General features: G+C 41.8%; 1 protein-coding gene across 3 annotated transcripts in view; it reads right to left on the bottom strand.

Moving 5' to 3' along the window:
* Positions 1-1687: 1687 nt before the first annotated feature.
* LOC112571414 (mRNA-decapping enzyme 1B-like) overlaps positions 1688-18181 on the bottom strand; it is a 62974-nt gene continuing 46480 nt past the window's right edge. For 2 of the 3 annotated variants that reach the window (XM_025250350.1, XM_025250353.1), the window contains 8 exons: positions 10809-10956; positions 8531-8630; positions 7615-7789; positions 6642-6906; positions 6172-6312; positions 5891-6014; positions 4934-5061; positions 1688-4078 (listed from right to left, as the gene is read on the bottom strand). In XM_025250350.1, coding sequence (XP_025106135.1) covers positions 4004-4078; positions 4934-5061; positions 5891-6014; positions 6172-6312; positions 6642-6906; positions 7615-7789; positions 8531-8630; positions 10809-10956 — 1156 coding nt within the window. In that variant the 3' untranslated portion in view covers positions 1688-4003. The remainder of the gene's footprint in view (positions 4079-4933; positions 5062-5890; positions 6015-6171; positions 6313-6641; positions 6907-7614; positions 7790-8530; positions 8631-10808; positions 10957-18181) is intronic. The other variant, XM_025250352.1, reaches the window with a different exon arrangement.

Below are 18181 nucleotides of genomic sequence, written 5' to 3' on the forward strand. Positions count from 1 at the left end.
CTGATGGAGCAGACCATGTCAGTGTGAATGCACATAAACTGACGTCAGTACTGCTAGGCCCTCTGCATAGAACTGATGACCAGATATCATTGGTTATTTGACTATGTCAGGTCGTACCAGAACAGCTACGATGTGCTTGAGCAATGTCATAAGACAAACTAGTCAAGTGACACAAGTAAATAGCCAATTTATCCACACACACACGCATGAAATTATACAGAGGGCATCTTCAAACCTATCTCAAGAGATCCTGAAGCATGATTAATAATAATAAAAAGTGTGATTTATACAGCACATGATCACCCTCATGAAGAAGCATGTTCTCAGCACTTGAGACAAGAACGAGTCATGGACAGCATATGAAGGATGGAAGGAGAAACAAGTGTGGATACAAGTAATATAAGACAAACATAAAAGATTCAAGGAGGGATCGGGGAACAAACAGTAAGGAAGGAGAGTAAGTATTATAAATGATATGATAAACATAATTCTAAAAGACCTCCTCAACTTTAGAAAACTTTTTTGTATCTTCATTAAGTGTGTGTGTGTGTGCGCGCGTGTGCGAATGAACACATGCAAATCCATGAATTTCTGACAAAATTATCTTTCTAGAATGTAGATTGTTCCACAACATTTATCAAAGCTCTAATGGCCCCTAGTCATCTGTTGGCTACAGTCAACTCATACAAGTAACGGGGTAAACTCCTGTTTGATGCCTAGCTGGCAATTGGATGTTAGTTGGTGACCACTTCATAAAACCAAGATTTCTGTTGATGTCAGCAACAATATAAAGGCAATTATTTGGCAGTCATGCTAGCAAGGATGGTGAAGTGGAGGATAACATCAAAAGCCACATCAACAAGGCCAGTCATGCTTTCAACAGTCTACGCCTCATCTGAAACTCCCGAGCATTATCCTTCAGCAGTAAGACCCTCATCTTCAGTACCAATGTGAAGGCAGTTTTACTGTGGTTCTGAAACCTGGAGAGTGACAAACACCAACAACAACAAGCTCCAGACCTTTACCGACCGATGCCTATGCCATATTCTGGGAATAAGATGGCCTGAAAAGATCTCCAAAAGCAGCCTGTGGAAAAGCACCAACCAGAATGTCACTAGCCAAGACATCAAAAAGCGCAAACGGGGCTGAATAGGACACACCCTGCGCAAACCAGCTGACACCATTGCCAAGCAGGCACTTGACTGGAACCCTCAGGGGAAGAGGAGAGTTGGGAAGGCGAAGCAGACTTGGAAAAGAACAGTAGAGACCGAGGCAAAGGATGCCGGAACCACATGGGCCCTACTGAAGGGTTCTGCCCAAAACCGGTGCTGCTGGGGAGGTGTTGTTGCAGCCCTATGCTCCTCGAGAAGTAACAAGGACTAAACTATTTAGTGGTCATTTGTATTTATCTGCTGACAGAGGACAATGACCATCATGACGACAATGAAGATATTTTAGGAGATGATTGGACCTAATTTCAATCTTGTGTTCACTGACAGATAAGATTTTCCTTAAATTTTTATTTCAACTATAAAAGGAGATAAACATAAGTGTGTTTTTATGTTGTGCTCACATATGTGTGTGCGCACACACACACACAGAGGTACTGAAACTATAAATACAGCTTGAAAACAATTGCAAAAGTCTTGAAAATATCTCAACAAACTGAAAAATATGCAGAGGCAAATTGCAACAGCAGAAAAATTTAATTTTAATTATTTTGACAGGGAAAAACACACAAGGTAACACTCTAGCTTTCTATCCTGGACGAATTCCTGCTGTTGAGATCAAGCAAAAATATTTGCATATTAATTAAACCAATTAATATAAAATACTGTTAAAAACTATTCACTTTACCATACATTGGAATGATCTCTCTCTCACACAACATGGAGATAGTACCTGCCATCTCTGTTATAGATCAGTTGTCCAAAGATCAGAGACTGAGATGGGATGGGTAAAGAAGAGTGTCACTGCTTGTGAAGATCAGGTAAATAATATCATGTTGTATCAAGAAGGAACAAGTGCACACAAAGTCAAAGATTTAAGCGTGATATTCAGACTTACATGAAACTTGCATTCCAAAGGCACATTGTTCATGTCTCACTGGTTAAAACTGGGAGAGGACAGTCACTTGTCACTCAAGTGTACTGGCTTTGACAGGTACTGAGTCTTTATTTGCACTCAAAACCCTAACCCTTGCACTCATCACATGACAATGAGTTCTACATTCTCTTTATGCTTTCAAGGCACGTTCATGCATCACCGGCAATGTGAAGATGGATTCTACAGACAAAAAAATCTTAAAAATCCACCAATCCTTTAAGTGCCAACACATTCCTCTTGTTAAATAGCATGGTACCATGTTTTCAATAAAAGAAACTAGACCCTATGTTCTGGCGGCTATTTATTTGCAGTCATAATTTATACGCAACAGTTTATTCGCACAGTACTTGTGGTCTCACATTCATGAAAATGATTCATGCTCAACAGTTGGTTTTGGCACTGCAAATATCACATGACATGGTTTATACAGAATAAATGACGAATTAAATTTGACACACTTTCAAGAGGATGGAAAAGCTGCACCCGTCTATGATTCATCCACATCACTAAAATCAAATATTTTCTGCTTTCTATGCATCTAGACAGCCTGAAGGACATTTTGTCATCCTGAAACTACCCAAAGAAAAGTGTGGGTTTTTTTGTCTTTTGCGATATGTTGTTTATGCCTGCAAGAAATATACAAAGATAATGTCAGACACACTATCCACTGAGAAATGTGTATGAAACAAAATAACCCAGTTAAAAGCAGAGGTAACAAAAAAGAAAAATCAGTAAAAACAACTATGCACCCTTTATAGCAAACTGTGCCTGCCGTCACATCTTACAACAATTGCTGTCCAGCTCATTGTTGTGTATAATAGCCATCACATGAAAATATCAATGTATCAACATGTGCACACACATACACATATATGCAGACACACACCCACACAGTGCTGCACTGCATTTGTGCACTGCCTTTTACACATCAAGGACAAATCTTGACTGAGCATTCTCATTAGAATAGCAGTAAAGAGTTAACAGCATCCAAAAATAGCAGGGTGAATACCTTCTCCTCCATCTCTTCAATCTAGCCAGCTGCCTAATATAATCATACAAGTTTATCGTAATAATTCTTTGTAAGTTTTCTGCCAGTAGGCCAGCACATTCAGGTTATCCAGCAGTCCAAAAAGAATGATGTAATGCAAGCAACTGAAAGCCCAACCTACAATGATAACATAACAAGAGGTCACCAGTCCACATGCAGTGTGCTTTGTGCCAACACAAAGGGAAGTCATTCCACCATTCTGCACTCTTCAGTGAAATAAAACAGAATTAGATATACATGAGATTTAAAAACTACGGCTTTGATGATCACAAAAACCATCCCTCAGTCCAACCAGGAAAAATGTTCTTTCACTATTTTATTGTATGTCTGGCCAACAATATTAATTAAGCCACTGTTGAAACAGCAGGCCAAGTGACTAATTCATGCAACAGTTGCAAGGAGTTTAACTGTATTATCTATAATTACAGTTTCTGATCAGAGCACAAGCTACAAAAAAACTCCACCATTTATTTGGTTGAAGTTCTCCAAATTTCCAGGACAAATAGAAATGTTAGGAATAATCAACAACTTTTCAAACTAAAATAAATCTAAAATGCTAAATGGAACACCACCTTTTTTTTGTTTGGTTTTGACCACAGCTTAAGCCCCACACTTATACATCACCTGATATGTTGATTAATATAACCAATGGGCTAAACCTTGTGTAGCTTTAACTAATCTTTACTTCTTAAAAAAGGAACAGTTCATGAAATAAAAGGGTTAATTTGCTTCACAACAAACTCACAGAAAGCCAAGGACTGAATTACAAGGTGGTAACAGAATGCCAAGTCGTACACTTTGTGGCACAGCAGCTGGTCAGCTGTCTTCTGCTGGTCACTGGACATGCAGCTACCTTTTACCGGTGACCTGACGGAAGCTAGCCAGGTATGCTTCGTGTACACGGTTTAAGAAGTTGTCATCGTGCTGACAAAACAGAAAATACAAGCCAACAAATCAGTAACACAGAGATTGATTTTAAAAGAGGTTTTTCCATGCTTTTTCATGCAATGAAAGGTAAGTTTAAGCTGGGATGAAGATGTTAAAATCAGACTAACTCTACATGGCTAATAGGGGATGGAGTAATCCTTCTTGTACATTATTCTATTCCATTCTAATAATGGAACAGAATGAAAGTGGAAGAATTTCTTGTACAGTTTAAGAATAATGGAACAGAATGAAAGGGGAAGAAGCCTATGTTTCAAACATTTGTACAGAACATCTTGAAACCAAATCTTACAACCAGTCAACCATCTTAACAATAATTTACCCATTTCTTGCTGTAATTTTATTTCTAGTTGTGTATTATGGTCCCACAATCTCACCAGTGATTTTTGTCATTTTACCATCTGTACTTGGCATCATCTTATCAGCCTCTTGCCACATTCTCTTACCAAAATCTTAACATACTATCTCATCTGGTTGGTTGGTTTAGTCGGAAAGTGCTTCCACCTTGAGGAAACTTTGCACCATGGGTGAAGGGGGAGGGAGGAAAGCAGAGTAACCAGAGAAAACCCCCGACCCCCAGCCCTGCAGACATGGGTCACAGTGTCCAGAGATGAGGTCTGAACCCTGAGCCTCTCACTGCAGTGGTGACAAGCAAGTGTTTCAACCACTTCACTTTCCGGAGCCCTGTCCTATATTATCTCATCACCATCTTACCCATATCATATTGTCTTATAACAATCTTACTTGTACCATATTATCTCATCCCCATCTTATTCATATCATATGATTTTATAACCATCTTACTAATATCATATTATCTCATCACCATCTTACCCGTATCATATGTAACAGAGCCTGCTGAAGCTGCTGGCGTGTTAAGGGAGTTAGCTCTCCAACCCGTATCTGCTCTGACAATGCAGTATTTGGGGGAATTGTGAGGGCATTGAGTCGCTCTAAAATAGCTGAAAGCAAAGTACATCTGACAAATGATCAAGCAATGAAGTCAAATAATTCAGTCCACTGATAGATCATTACAGATAATCATATATGGCTGAGAAATAACAAAGCAGTGCTCACATATAATCCTAGTGAATAAAAATGTCTGTTTTTGGACTATGTTCTTTAAAAATTGGGTTGTTAACTCATTATATCCGTGTAGCATTGGTCTTAGCAGATACTTCAGCCTTCCGTCAGTACCATGACACAAATCACAATGTTATTACACGAATATGATAAATATAACAAGAGAGGTAACATTGCTTTAGCTTTAGCTGTACTGTTTCACGGAGTTGCTCCCCTTAACAAGTGACGTGTCACTGCTAAAGCACATAGCAGATTAGGATGATGCTAGAGAAGGAGGATCCTGACCATCCTGATGCTTAAATGATAAATAGCAAAAACAAACAAACAAAAAAGCTCCAGTTGATATTTCCAACTGTGCAGATTATTTTCGAAAGTGATTGGTGAAAAATCTTTTGATTGGACATTCTGATATTTTTCTGCCTTGCTGCACACAAAACATTTTTGCCAAGTCCACTCGATGTATTTAATTTTTTTTAAGGTTAACATGAAAGTGCCATGGCAGGATCAATTTTGGTAGGAAACACTGATTTTCGCAAAGTCTAATTTTAATGATAAATTTAATGTTCTATTAATTAATTTCTTATATTCAATTTAAAATACCTAGGTAACTTCGCAAGCATCAAGGCAACATCCTCAATGTGTCAATATTTAATATCCCAGCAGTGGGACTGTAAGAAGAAAGATGATTTTGTTTGAGAATGTTAATACCTTGGTGGTTTGGCACAGGAGAGGTGGTTCCCAGTGGTGGAGGATGAGAAGTGAAAGCCAGGGGGGTGAGAAGAACATCAGGACAGCTGGCGCCAATCCCTGCTGCTGCCTGGCTCTCTGTCTGCTGCACACATATCAGGAGCAACGTGGATATGGACAAGCAGCACTGTGTTAACATCTTCAGCTGAAGCATAGTATTCAAGAACTGAATGACGAAAATGCCCCCATCCCCCAATCAAAATGAACATGAGAGAAGACAATAATGTCCCAAGATTACACACCTTGCTGCTCAAGTGTAAAGGCGAGACTGCTGTCTGTCTCTCAAAATCTTCAGGCTTCAGTAGGTCTGATGGTAATGTCTTCATTAAGTCAGCATCTCCAGCATAAATGATATGAGATCTACAATCACCAGATGGTGTGGGCTAAAAGCAGGAAAGAAAACCATGCCTTGAAACCAAGAATAGTGTGTACAGAACTACATAGTTGCTCCAACCACCACTAACACTCCCCCAAAAATCCTGGTGCTTTTTCTTCATCTTTATGCAAGGTCTAACACATCTACAGCAAGCTATAACCTGTGGCATAACTGTGATAAAGTGTGAACATCTCCTACATAAACATTCCTTGTCTCATAACTTACCCAACAGAGGTATAATGCATTAAGTCAAGGCACAACAAACATGCCTGTGACACACAATGAACACATCTGTGATGCACAACAAGCTCTTGTGACATGGCATAAGACACTGACCTGAGGCATGGCAGGCAGGGCAGGCCCCTGGCCATCACCCACCGCTGCTACAATCATGCTCAGCAGTTCTTGAGTGCTGGGGGACTGGCCCATTCCTACCACCCCTTCCTGACCCTGCACCTTGGGCAAGTCGGCCTGAGAATGGGCCTTCCCACTTTTGATCTCTCGCTCAATCTCCTCCACTGTTCGGCCTCGGATGGGTAGTTTCAATGGTGGACCTCCTATGGTCTGTGTGCCACTCTCCACTTCTGATACAGATAACGACCTGCACAACAAGGCCAAACACAAACAGTGAAAATTAAGTCAACAGAGAGTATCTTTATGGTCATTAAAAAAAAAAACCCAAGAACAGTCACACCACGGTTAATGATGTCATTAATTGGCCCATTAGCTAACATCTGCTTCAGCAGTACTTTAGCTCTACTCACCGTAGCAGTATTCTACTACTTTTAGTCAGCGCATATCACTTGAAGATGCTCTTCAACATAGTTTTCAGAAAATTTGAGATTTTATGTGTCTCAATATCTTTATGACATTGAGGAAGGAATTTTTTTCAACAGAGCTTTTTCCTTTGAGTCTATTATAAAGATGAGGCTGGGGGAAGCAAACAAAGAAACAAGCAGAAAAGGATGTTTTTTCTCAGCTGGGGTGACAATCAAATAGTTAACAATAGTTTGTCTTTAAAGATGACAAAAAACTTTTAAAATCCTGAATGCACTATTTTTTGGTAACACAGAAACCCTTACATGAGATGATGGCAATAAGCAAGAAACTTCAAAAATGCTTAGCTGCAACTACTGACCACTAATTTAAAGATAACTTTAAAATATAGCAATTATATAGCATATCACAAACAACGTATTGAAGATCTCAAAATAATATTTTGAAATATAACTGAAGCCTTGCTGACTGGTGGGATGAAGTTGAGATGGAAGTAGTAAAGAGAGATAACTGGTACTGAAGGACACTGCACCTGCTTAGCATGGAGATTGGTGTGATGGTCACGTCGGGCGGGGGGTCTCCTGTCCATTCGTCCAGCAAGCTGGTGCTGTGTTGAATTCTCTTGGCCTTCTTGAAGATCTCTTGAAGCTGGCTTGGCCCCTCACCATGCCCACTTGTTCCCTTGCTGCTCTCCCCTGCACCTACTTCTGTAGATGCAAGACAGACCCCAACAACCATGGGTTTCAACATGTGAAAATGAGACATTTATGTTCCACAAACACCACATAAACACCAGAAAACCACGAAGGTTGTGCTGCTGAAGCTCATGCCTAGTGTTCAACAATCTGTCTAGGAGAGCTGAATTCTCCCTTTTTATGAGGTCACTTTCCACTTTCTTGAAAGGTGTATGTCACGTAGGCTACAGACTGAAGGAGCAGTGCTCTGTGAGTGGTTCACCATATCTACCTTATGTCAGTTGAAGGCAGTGCACTGTGAGTGGTTCAGCATGTCTACATTATGTTAGTTGGATGGTAGTGAACTGTGCTACAGCATTTCTACATTATGTCAGCTGATGGCAGTAAACTGTGAATGGTTTGCCATGTCTATGTTATGTCAGTCGCATGGTCCAAAGTCAAGCGCCCTAATCAACAGGCTGCATTGCTGCACACCCTTAACACTTTCTTAACAAATGAATGGAGGCTGAATAAAAAAACAAAATTATAAAAAAACAATATGTAACTATGAATGAAAACCTCAACATTAGTTGTCTTCTGGATAAGATGACAATGACCAACTTTATTAATCCCAGTGGACAATTATACTCAGGAAGAGTGTTCACATACAAAAACAAAAATTGCAAAAATATGTGCACACTTAAGAAATGTAATGATGATTGTAACAGGTCTGTCATGTGAAAGTGCCACAAACATGAGGTGAATGCTGCTCACCACTGGGGGCTTTAAGGGGCGTAGGGCGCACCACATCTCCACTTGTTACTGCTGCCTTGCCAGTCATATGCTGGGGCTCAGTGGTGCCACCAGATTTGGCCTGTGCACAAGAACCCATACATTTGACATCAGACCCTCCCTGCCACTGTTTCCTCTGTGCAAACTGTTCATTCTTCTCACAATGCTTTTCACAGACTTATCAAATGTGTTACTGGAGAAACACTTTCAACCATCACTTCATGGGTGTTATATAAATTGTTGACCAAATATTGTAGTTACTATAAGCTGATTATTTTGTATGGCTAGGCAATGATGTCATAAATATCTAAATAATCCTAGGCAGCAAAAATGTTCAGGGCTACAGACAGTGAAAGTCATGAAAGGATATGTTAATTAGGTGTATCTATTATTTAACAAGATGTCATGGAGTTAGTCTCTTTCTGTGGCTGTGAATGCGTATGTTTGAAGAGTCCTATCATACATCAACAGGATTCTGAGAAACAGTTAAACCTACAGAACCAGTCAAGGGAAACAAATCTGGGTGTGTCTAAATTATACCCCTCCCCAAAAAAAACCAAAAAGAAAAACCAGGCAAACAAACACCAACACACTAGTGAATTACAGAAGTATTCCCAGCCACTTAAAAACTGTAGTTTGTTTAGGAAAAAAATGACTTGTTGCACACCTGCTTAAATCTGAGTGAAGCTTTAAATGAAGCTCAGAGTTGCTGGCAAGTGAACTGACCACAGCTGTTGTTTGGTATAAAAATAAAACCTCAGTTACTGGTAAGTGAACTGATCACAGCTGTTGCTTGGTCAAAACCTGATCTAAATTCCTATATCTAAACATCGAGTTTATGCAAATGAGATGTTGCCCAACCAGCAAGCTGGCATCACAGAACAGATCTGGGTTTCCTTCCAAAACCCAGTAGAGAACTGCAATGTTCTAAAGTGTATACATGCATATGGTAAGTGAAGAAAATCTTTATATCTCTATATCTTTCTTTACTCATAAGGGATGACAATATTCAACATTTTCAGTTTATTCACCTGGTGACTGACATAAAATACATCTGCGTTTGGGTGCAATGTTTGTACCTTTACAAACGGGCAACAATTCCACCTGTAACACAGAGCCTATTCAGCATCAACAATAGTGTCCCCACGGTCCATGTTTGTTTGTTTGTACGAAAAGCTAAAGGACATTGTAGATCATGTTTATACACATTCAGTCTGGTGCACCTCTTCGCTCGAAGTGAAGATATTAAAAATGGATGGGCATGTGCTGATCATCTTTGTTTGTCCTAACAGACATAATATCGTGTGGAACTAGTTTTCGCTAGGTGACAGTTATTATGTAAGTGAAAGAATTACCTTGCGAACATTATAAAGGGGATTATTCCCATTCAATATTGAAAACATTTACTAAGTGTGCCAATTCGGGACATGCAAATGATACATTTTTGAGAAAATGACTCCAACAGATCTGCAGTCATTGACTTCTTCAGGCACTTGTCTGTTGCAGTTTCACTTCAAGCAGAACAGTCTCCTCTGACTGATGGGATTAGTGTGATGAAAGATGCAAGGCACGCAGGTCGAAAAAATTCATATTACGATGATGTTACTCCAGGACTGTCAACCCACAAGGTTATAAATCTTCAGCACATCACCAAAGAGGATGAGGTGTGCACCCAGTGGCATGAGGCAGTGGGTGCGAGAGTATGAATATTGAATGAAAGCATGAATGCGTCAGGTGTCATCATTCAAGAACCTGTTCACGACCATAATATGTCAATCAATAAGTTAGTGAGAACTAAAGATGTTAGAAACATTAAGGAGGGATGGTACGTTGCTAAAAGTATAAAAGCTGGGATGAAAAAACTGGCTCAAGGTAGTAAAGTGAACCTCGGCAAGACGTGGTGCCTTCAGCTCAGTGACAAGACAGCAGGTCAGAGATCATGTTTATAGGTGTATTGAGCATTGCGATGGCGACCCTGTGAGACTAAGGCACTTGTTGGATGGATGTATGACACACCTCCAAAACATTCATGACAAGTGTAACCAAGGCTCACCATGCAGGCAATCGCAATATTTACCATCTCTAATAGTGCTACCTGATCATGCTGCTGTCAAGCTTCTGAGCAACTTTCTGCATGTCCATGTCCTCTATAAACATCCAGAGGACTAGGTGCTTATACCCAGAACCTCATTACCTGAAACCCTCCCCCCACCCCACATCAGGGTCTGCGAGGCAAGAGCTGGTGACATCACAGGCTGACCTTGTTGTCATAGCGTTGCTGGGCCCCCGACAGCAGCTTTAGGATGTCGACCTGCCTCTGATCCCCAGCAGACACAGCCAGGCTTGCTGTACTTGCTATGACGCCGGCCAGTCCCCCTTGCTTCTCCCTGACAGCTTCCCGTCGCAGCCTGCACACATACAGACACTATGGATTAGAGCAGTTGGACTCAACGTTTATACATGCTTATTTCTGAGAAAATAATATCTGACAATTCTTGCAGTCTTTGTTTTATGCAAATATTCCTGCCACAGGCTGCTTATGAGAAGAATATTACTTGTCTTGAACCTGCCCACACGTAGCACACATGACTGAGCTCAGTGACCATGCTACCAAGTACTCATCCTTACGACTAGACTACCGGCAATCCTGCTGTTGTTAAGGTTACAAGTACAAAGGTAAAGGTCGTCCTCTCACTTTTTGTTGTTGTTGGGAAGTGAGGTGTTAGAGACCAACTGTTGTTTTTCTTTTGGTGATGGTGGTAGTGGGGGGGAGGGGCAGCTATTTGTGAGAGGGGCGACCATCTTTATATGGAAGACTTATCTTCCCCAATCCTATATATTGCCAGGTACTTATTACCGACATGAGTCAACAGGGGCAAAGTGGACATGTTATCAGCACAACCTTATTTCCCTCTTTAGTGCACCTGGAGAGTAGGCACAGTGAACCTCTTGAGTGCATGTGGAGAGTAGCGACAGTGAACCTCTTTATGACGAGCCCACGCTACCTCCAGGCCATTCCACCTTTTTCGTTGGCGCCCAGAGGATCTGGCCCAGTCGATGTTTTCAGTGCGCGTCCCCTGGTGCTACCGCCATCCCCTTCTCCCTGCATCTCTGGTCCTTGACTTACGGTCACTAGAACCCCTAACTCAACTAACCCCGTGACCCTAGTGACCCCCAGACGGCTATATTGCGCTTGACTAGTTCCCGACGATCCCCATGAGAATTATAATCATCGGGATGATGTTTCCCTACATCACCCCCCGCGGCAAGCAATCCTCGCCTTTGACTCGATGCTGTATAAAGAACGTCGGCTTACACAGAAGATCGCATTATACACGACGACGAGCGCGAGGCCCGATGCACGAGCTCGTCATCACGGCAGCGGTTGAGGGCACTGAGAACTGACGGCAAGTGGGTGTTCATAAGAGACATTAGTAGTGGACTCATCACAATCACCGTGAAAAGACTGAATGGTCACAGGCAGTCAACGAGCCGCCGTCATGGCAACACAATCAATCTACTACATCACAACCGCCAATGCATGACAAAACATCCCAACAAACGACTAAAAAATGGTATTAAAAATTTAACGACGCGACAACGGCATACAACAGTCACACAAAAAGTTCCTTTTCAATGTCCAAGCAACAGCCGTCAGTGGTTAAACGGGATACTTCAGTGCACCGATTGCCCAGGACAGGTCTGATTCCAGGCAGACAGCCAGAGCTTGAATGTGTCCGGAAGGTTCTCTGCTCGGTCACTCGGCCAAACACCTGATAACCACAACCCAGTGTTTTGTGCACGCTAGTCAAGTTTACAAGTTTAAAGCACACACACACACAAGCTCTCCATAACAAGAAGAAAAAACTAAAAATTCACCACGGGAATAACAAATATAATAAAATAACATGAAAGAAAACAATCTGTAACCTTACTAAAGCCACTATGCTTGTGGCTGTAAGAAGAGAGAATGTTCCAAGCTCTGAGGTGTTAATGCTGCACAACATTTGCCCCGTCAATAAGACTGTGTGTTCGCCCATGCTATTAATACTAACAACACTACACATCAAATGATTTTATTACAAACGTCCGCTTTTGAAATTCATTTAAGAAAAAAAAAATATCTGAAGTTTTTCGGGGAGATGGAGGTTGGAGGGGTGGAAGCTGAAAACAAAGCCTTGTTGTTTCATTAAACAGAGAATGAAGTACCCTGAGATAAAGCTCACAGCACTCTTTATGTTAGTGCCAACCATGTTGGACTGCGCAGACAAAGGGAGCTACACCATGACATACGGCTACGACAAACTAAAAGACAAGTGTCCGACAAGTTTATGACAAATGCAACAGTAATTCGCTCAGCTGCTCATATAACGGTCACTGCGCACGCATGCATGCAGCACACACACAGAGAAGCAATTACTATGCACAGAAATAATCAAAGCCTGACAGACTGTTTATTCAACACTGCTGCACATTTTAATGGTAACTGCTCAGGGATACACCCCTGTGATACCAACTCATAAAATGGATGCACAAAATCAGCCTGACTACTCCTACCTCCACGTCTAGACAGCAACACTACAGCAGCCGCCATAACAAGGTCTACCCCACTCACTGTCTACCTCCCTTATTGCAATATCTCCATCACTTATTGCACACGTTTCTATTACTTGCTGCATGCGGCTACCTCGCTCATCCCACACGTATACCTTACCTACTGCACACATCTACATCATTCACTCCACATCTACCTCACTCACCCCACCTCTATCTCGCTCACCCCATGTCTACCTCACTCACTCCACATGTATCTACACCACTCACTCCACACGTCTACCTCACTCACTCCACAGGTCTACCTCCCTCATCCCACCTCTACTTCACTCACTCCACAGGTCTACCTCCCTCATCCCACGTCTACCTCACTCACTGCACACAGACCCCAGTGTGTGCAGGTCACCACGGCCTAACCCCCGGCGTACCAAGGTCAAATACCTTCGCAAACATTTAATCCAGCCATCTACTGCCGAGTCTACCTCATCATGTGGCAACATTCGGCTCGACTATCAATTTTGCTAAAAATAAAACAAATTAAAAAAAAAAATAAAAATAAAATAACGCTTGAAGAATTTGGATGAACATGAGGAACCACCCGCCAACCTATCTCTGAATGGAACTCCCCTTTTAAATAAGGCTACAAGAATTTGATCGACAGATTGAAGAAAAACTCCGAACAAAAGCATTTTGTTAAAATAAAATAGCCCTTCGTGAGTCTTGTCGCACAACGAATGCTTACGGAGGACGTGGTTCCATCCTCTGCATAACAGAGATTTTCCTTCAGAATAAAAGGCGTTTTCTGTCCGGCTTCATGTCCTCAACAGCTCTAACCCTTGTTACAACAATGAGTAGTCTTCATTCATTAGACGCCGGATTAACTTTTACGGCCAGTGGCCAGGTCCTTCCGTAATTGGCCCCAACCTTCCTTACAATGAGATCACACCTGCTGTCTTTTTCTTCTTTTGGGCGTCACTGTGGACCGTTTCTGACTTAGGTGGGCGAAAGATATGCGCAGAAATTTATGGTTAGAAACTTCCGGTCTTGGTGTCAGCATGGTTGAAAGACAACAAAGCGCATCCCACCTGGGCAGACTGATGAAGTTTACAGCCTGTCCCGAATCTTTCGTTCAGAGAGGAAGCACAACCTGTTTCCAAATTGTTCCCAAAGAAAAGCGCGAACGCGAGTCCAGGTACAAGTGGTTAGTCATCAAAATGTAGGATGACAGCATCACAGAGAGAGGAGTAGGCCCACCACAGAGTTACAGCAAAGCTGATTAAATGAAATAAATACACAAAGTAGAAGCCAAGAGCATTAAGAGATCTCGCCAGCCCAGTAAAATAAACATCTCGCACTTACAACATCAAGCTGTTAAGACCGGCAGCAACGAAGTCCGCAGTGACACGCGCCGTCTGCTACAGCTGTTGACGTTCGATATTGTATTACTGACAACCTGTCACAATACTTGAGTTTAGTATGTTGGTTTTGGATAAATTTCTCAGAAACAGTTCTGTACAAGTAGGCCACACCTGGCGACATTTCGGTTTCTCTGTTTCAAAGTTGGTCAAGCAGTTAAAAATGGAGGACTGGATCATGGGAAGGGGTGAGAGGAGGCAGTCCTTCCTCACGTAAAAAAGTCAAACCACCAAATCTCATATCACTGTTCATAATGAAAGATTTCAATATATAAATGAGAGTGTTCTGTTGTCAGCTCAGTTTCATTGTTTATCACCATCACTGTACCTTGTAAAAAATAAACAATCTGGTTTCAAGCTTTTGGCATAAGCATTTTCTCCCACCTTACGTTGTAGATGTAGGACTTCAAAACCAATCGCGCCATTTTTACAGAATTCTTATGCAATGTGCACAGCTTTGTAAAAATGTTTTGATTGCAAGAAAACAGTCAGTATCACGTGCTAAATACGTAACTGATCCTGCACATAAGAAACGGGTCTCAAGCAAGCCGCCAGGACAGGACTGGTATTGCTTGTTGAAACTTCACCCTGGGTCTGTATTATATTCAAGTGAAGCAGAATGGCTCTGTTGAGAACTGCCAGATGCTGTGATGGATGAAAGACTCTATATTGATGCCGAAACAATACAAATATGGAGCGCATGTTGTGTTTCGGGAAGCAGATTTATAACTTGCTGGTGAACTTATTTACCATTATCTGAAGAGCTTGTTTACCATTTTTGTGAAGTAAATTTTCTTTTACAGAGCAGATGTCCAAGACAGAACCATCTCAAAGGTGTTACATTTTGCTGGCATTGCTCCACGTTGCACAAATTATTTACAGTTCTGTGAGAGAAAGTATTTGCCACTAATCATTGTCTATATGCTGTAAGAGAGTAAGCACATCACGTATACAGACACACCAAGGAACCATGATGAAATACATTTGGCAGCATCAGTTAAATTATTCTCTCCGCTGAAGGTAAACAACCACAGCAGTTTTCACGCCCAAGGATGTCAAGAGGGGAGAGAGAGAGCAGGGTTGTCACAGTCGATTGCTGGATTATTTTGCTCGTCTGCGCGGGTTGAACCAAGTGAACGTTTGGTTTTGTGAGCGTGTACAGTGAATAAATAGGTTGAGGTTGGGGTGGAGGTGAAGGTAATCCCACCCCTTGTGTGTCGCTTTGATCGTGCAGCCTGGAATACAACAATAACACCGACGATTGTAGTGGAAACGACCGAGTGAGCCACACGGCGACTAGATGTCCCCCCTACATGGACAACTATTTACCGAAGGAAGTCAACAATGAGTTAACTTCTCTGGCAATTTATTTCGAAGTCTGTAACCTAGTCTTTTAGAGAGGTTTTCCTGACCCCTAACTTCTGTGTCTGGAATGTAGGTTAGTCGTGCTCGAGAGAGGAAAGTAGTGTGATGTCAGAACACGCGCTTGAAACAGAACCAAGAAGCACACATTTCTGGGCGAGTAAGAGAAAGAAAAACGTCGACGACTATTTCGTCCATGTTTATCCGGTTAGGAACGAACTTGAGCTAGCGACTGGCGAGATAATCTGGCTCTACCGACGGAAATAAATCCGGTTATTATGGGCGTCAAAAGTTATGACGATACTTCTGTGTAAAAAGGTGGTTGGAATAACGATGGTTCATGGCTCTTTGCCGGAAGCAGGCTGATGGCTCGCGAAGGAAACAACACGCAAACACGATCTGATCGATTCAATGACCAGCGCTGTGGCCAACAAGCCCAGTCTGCACCCCGGGTGGAAGCAAGGCTGGCGCCGTCTGTTTGCCAGGCTCGCGGTGGATGTGGTGGCACTGGCTGCTCGAAGCCACCTCTGACCTTTCTTTCTCGTGGACGATCAAACGCTGTTTACTGGCGATTAGTAGTCCTGGTGCCGCGGCCACTGCCGACGACAAGACGTCGCTGATCGGCAAACGTCTGATTAACGTGATGTCGTCAGCTGATGAAAGGCCAGCGATGTCGCTGCTGCTGCACACTGACTGACTTTTGGCAGTGACCTCGGACGTACCGGACATTGAATCACATGACTGCTGTTCACGTGGACCTGACTGTGCGTGTAAGTTATATGTATTTTTTAAAAAATTCCAACACCAACGGAAAAAAAATATTTTACCTTATTCAGTGCATCTCAAATAAAAGTGTTTAAAAAATGTGTGTACTTGTTTTATTTATATCTGCTGTAGCCATGGGGTAAGCCGTGTTCACTAGACGCCAAAGAAGCTTTAAGCTAAAGGGCTAAATGCAGCTCTCGAGGTATTTGACACGTACTCTGTTCATACATCCGTGCAAGCGCCGGGCCTTCAGGCGCTAACATTCGTAGAATTAGGGTGGATGGGGCATCTAAAGCCCGCTTTAGTCTCCACCTGTCTGTCCCAATCCGCTCGCAAAGCGAAGCTTGAGGACGAGGTAGTGAGAGAGAGAGAGAAAGAAAGAGAAATTTGGTTATTCAAGGGGTAATAGCTACACAGAAGGGAAACAAACCATGAATAATACAATATTTACATTCAATAGTACATAGATATAAAAACAATTCCCTCAAAACAATGTGAGAGAGAGAATGTGACTACATGCGATGGAAATCTAATCAGAGGAGAGGGAACTGGTGTTTTACGCACAAACATGCACAAACTATGCCACCTACACAATATATCATAATGACACTCATTGCAGAACATGTAATTATTACAAACGTGCAGTAATGACAAACCCATAAAACATTTAATTATGTAATGATAACACTCATTACATATGTCCCCTACATAAGACAATGTAGTGATCTCACGCTATTAAAATGAAGCGCAATCATGACACCTATCGTGGCAACATGTGATTACAAAGCACCTTTCACTCCCTGTAGCCACGTGTCCTCACAGACTGTACCAGCTTGCAGGGTGTGTGAGGGAGCGGCACCCACCCCAAAGCTCTTGCCGTTATCTACCCATTATCTACCATATTCCCCGATTTAAAAAAAAAAAAAAAAAGCTTGTTGACGCGCGGTGGGGAATCACGTGCCATTGATCAGCCAGGATGAGAAACACGACCACAGTGTTGTCCTGCAAGCCTTTAACAGACTAGAGAATGGTAACGAAGCTGCAATCACCAGCCTCCGCTATAGTGTGCTGCTGCTTCTCCATCGTGTACAAGCACGTGCAAACATCTCCCCCATTACCTTTACCTTTCTTCATCTTGCGTCATCGCCGGCTGTCTATACTGTAACCATGAAGCCCGGATCTTTAATTAGACAGAACGGTTTCAGTCCCGTGACGTGGTACTTCTCATTTTAGAAGGACCTTGATGTTTGATAAGTAGTTGTTTTCACAAAGTAATCTTTCTTAATTTAGAAAGACCTTGATGTCTTATAAGTATTTGTTTTCATAAAGTAATCGTTGTGATTTAGAAATACTTTGATGTTTTCACATATAGGAATTATTTAAATCGAGGGGATTCTAAATTTAGAAAGACGTGAATGGTTTCAAATTTTAAAAAGGACATGAAAGTTTTTGAACTGAGATGGTTTCAGAAACAGATAGACAGATTTGTGTTTAATTTAGAAAGATGTAGATGTTTTAACATTTAGGACAATAGGCA

The sequence above is a fragment of the Pomacea canaliculata genome, linkage group LG9, assembly GCF_003073045.1.
Source record: "Pomacea canaliculata isolate SZHN2017 linkage group LG9, ASM307304v1, whole genome shotgun sequence".
Taxonomy (NCBI): Eukaryota; Metazoa; Mollusca; class Gastropoda; order Architaenioglossa; family Ampullariidae; genus Pomacea; species Pomacea canaliculata.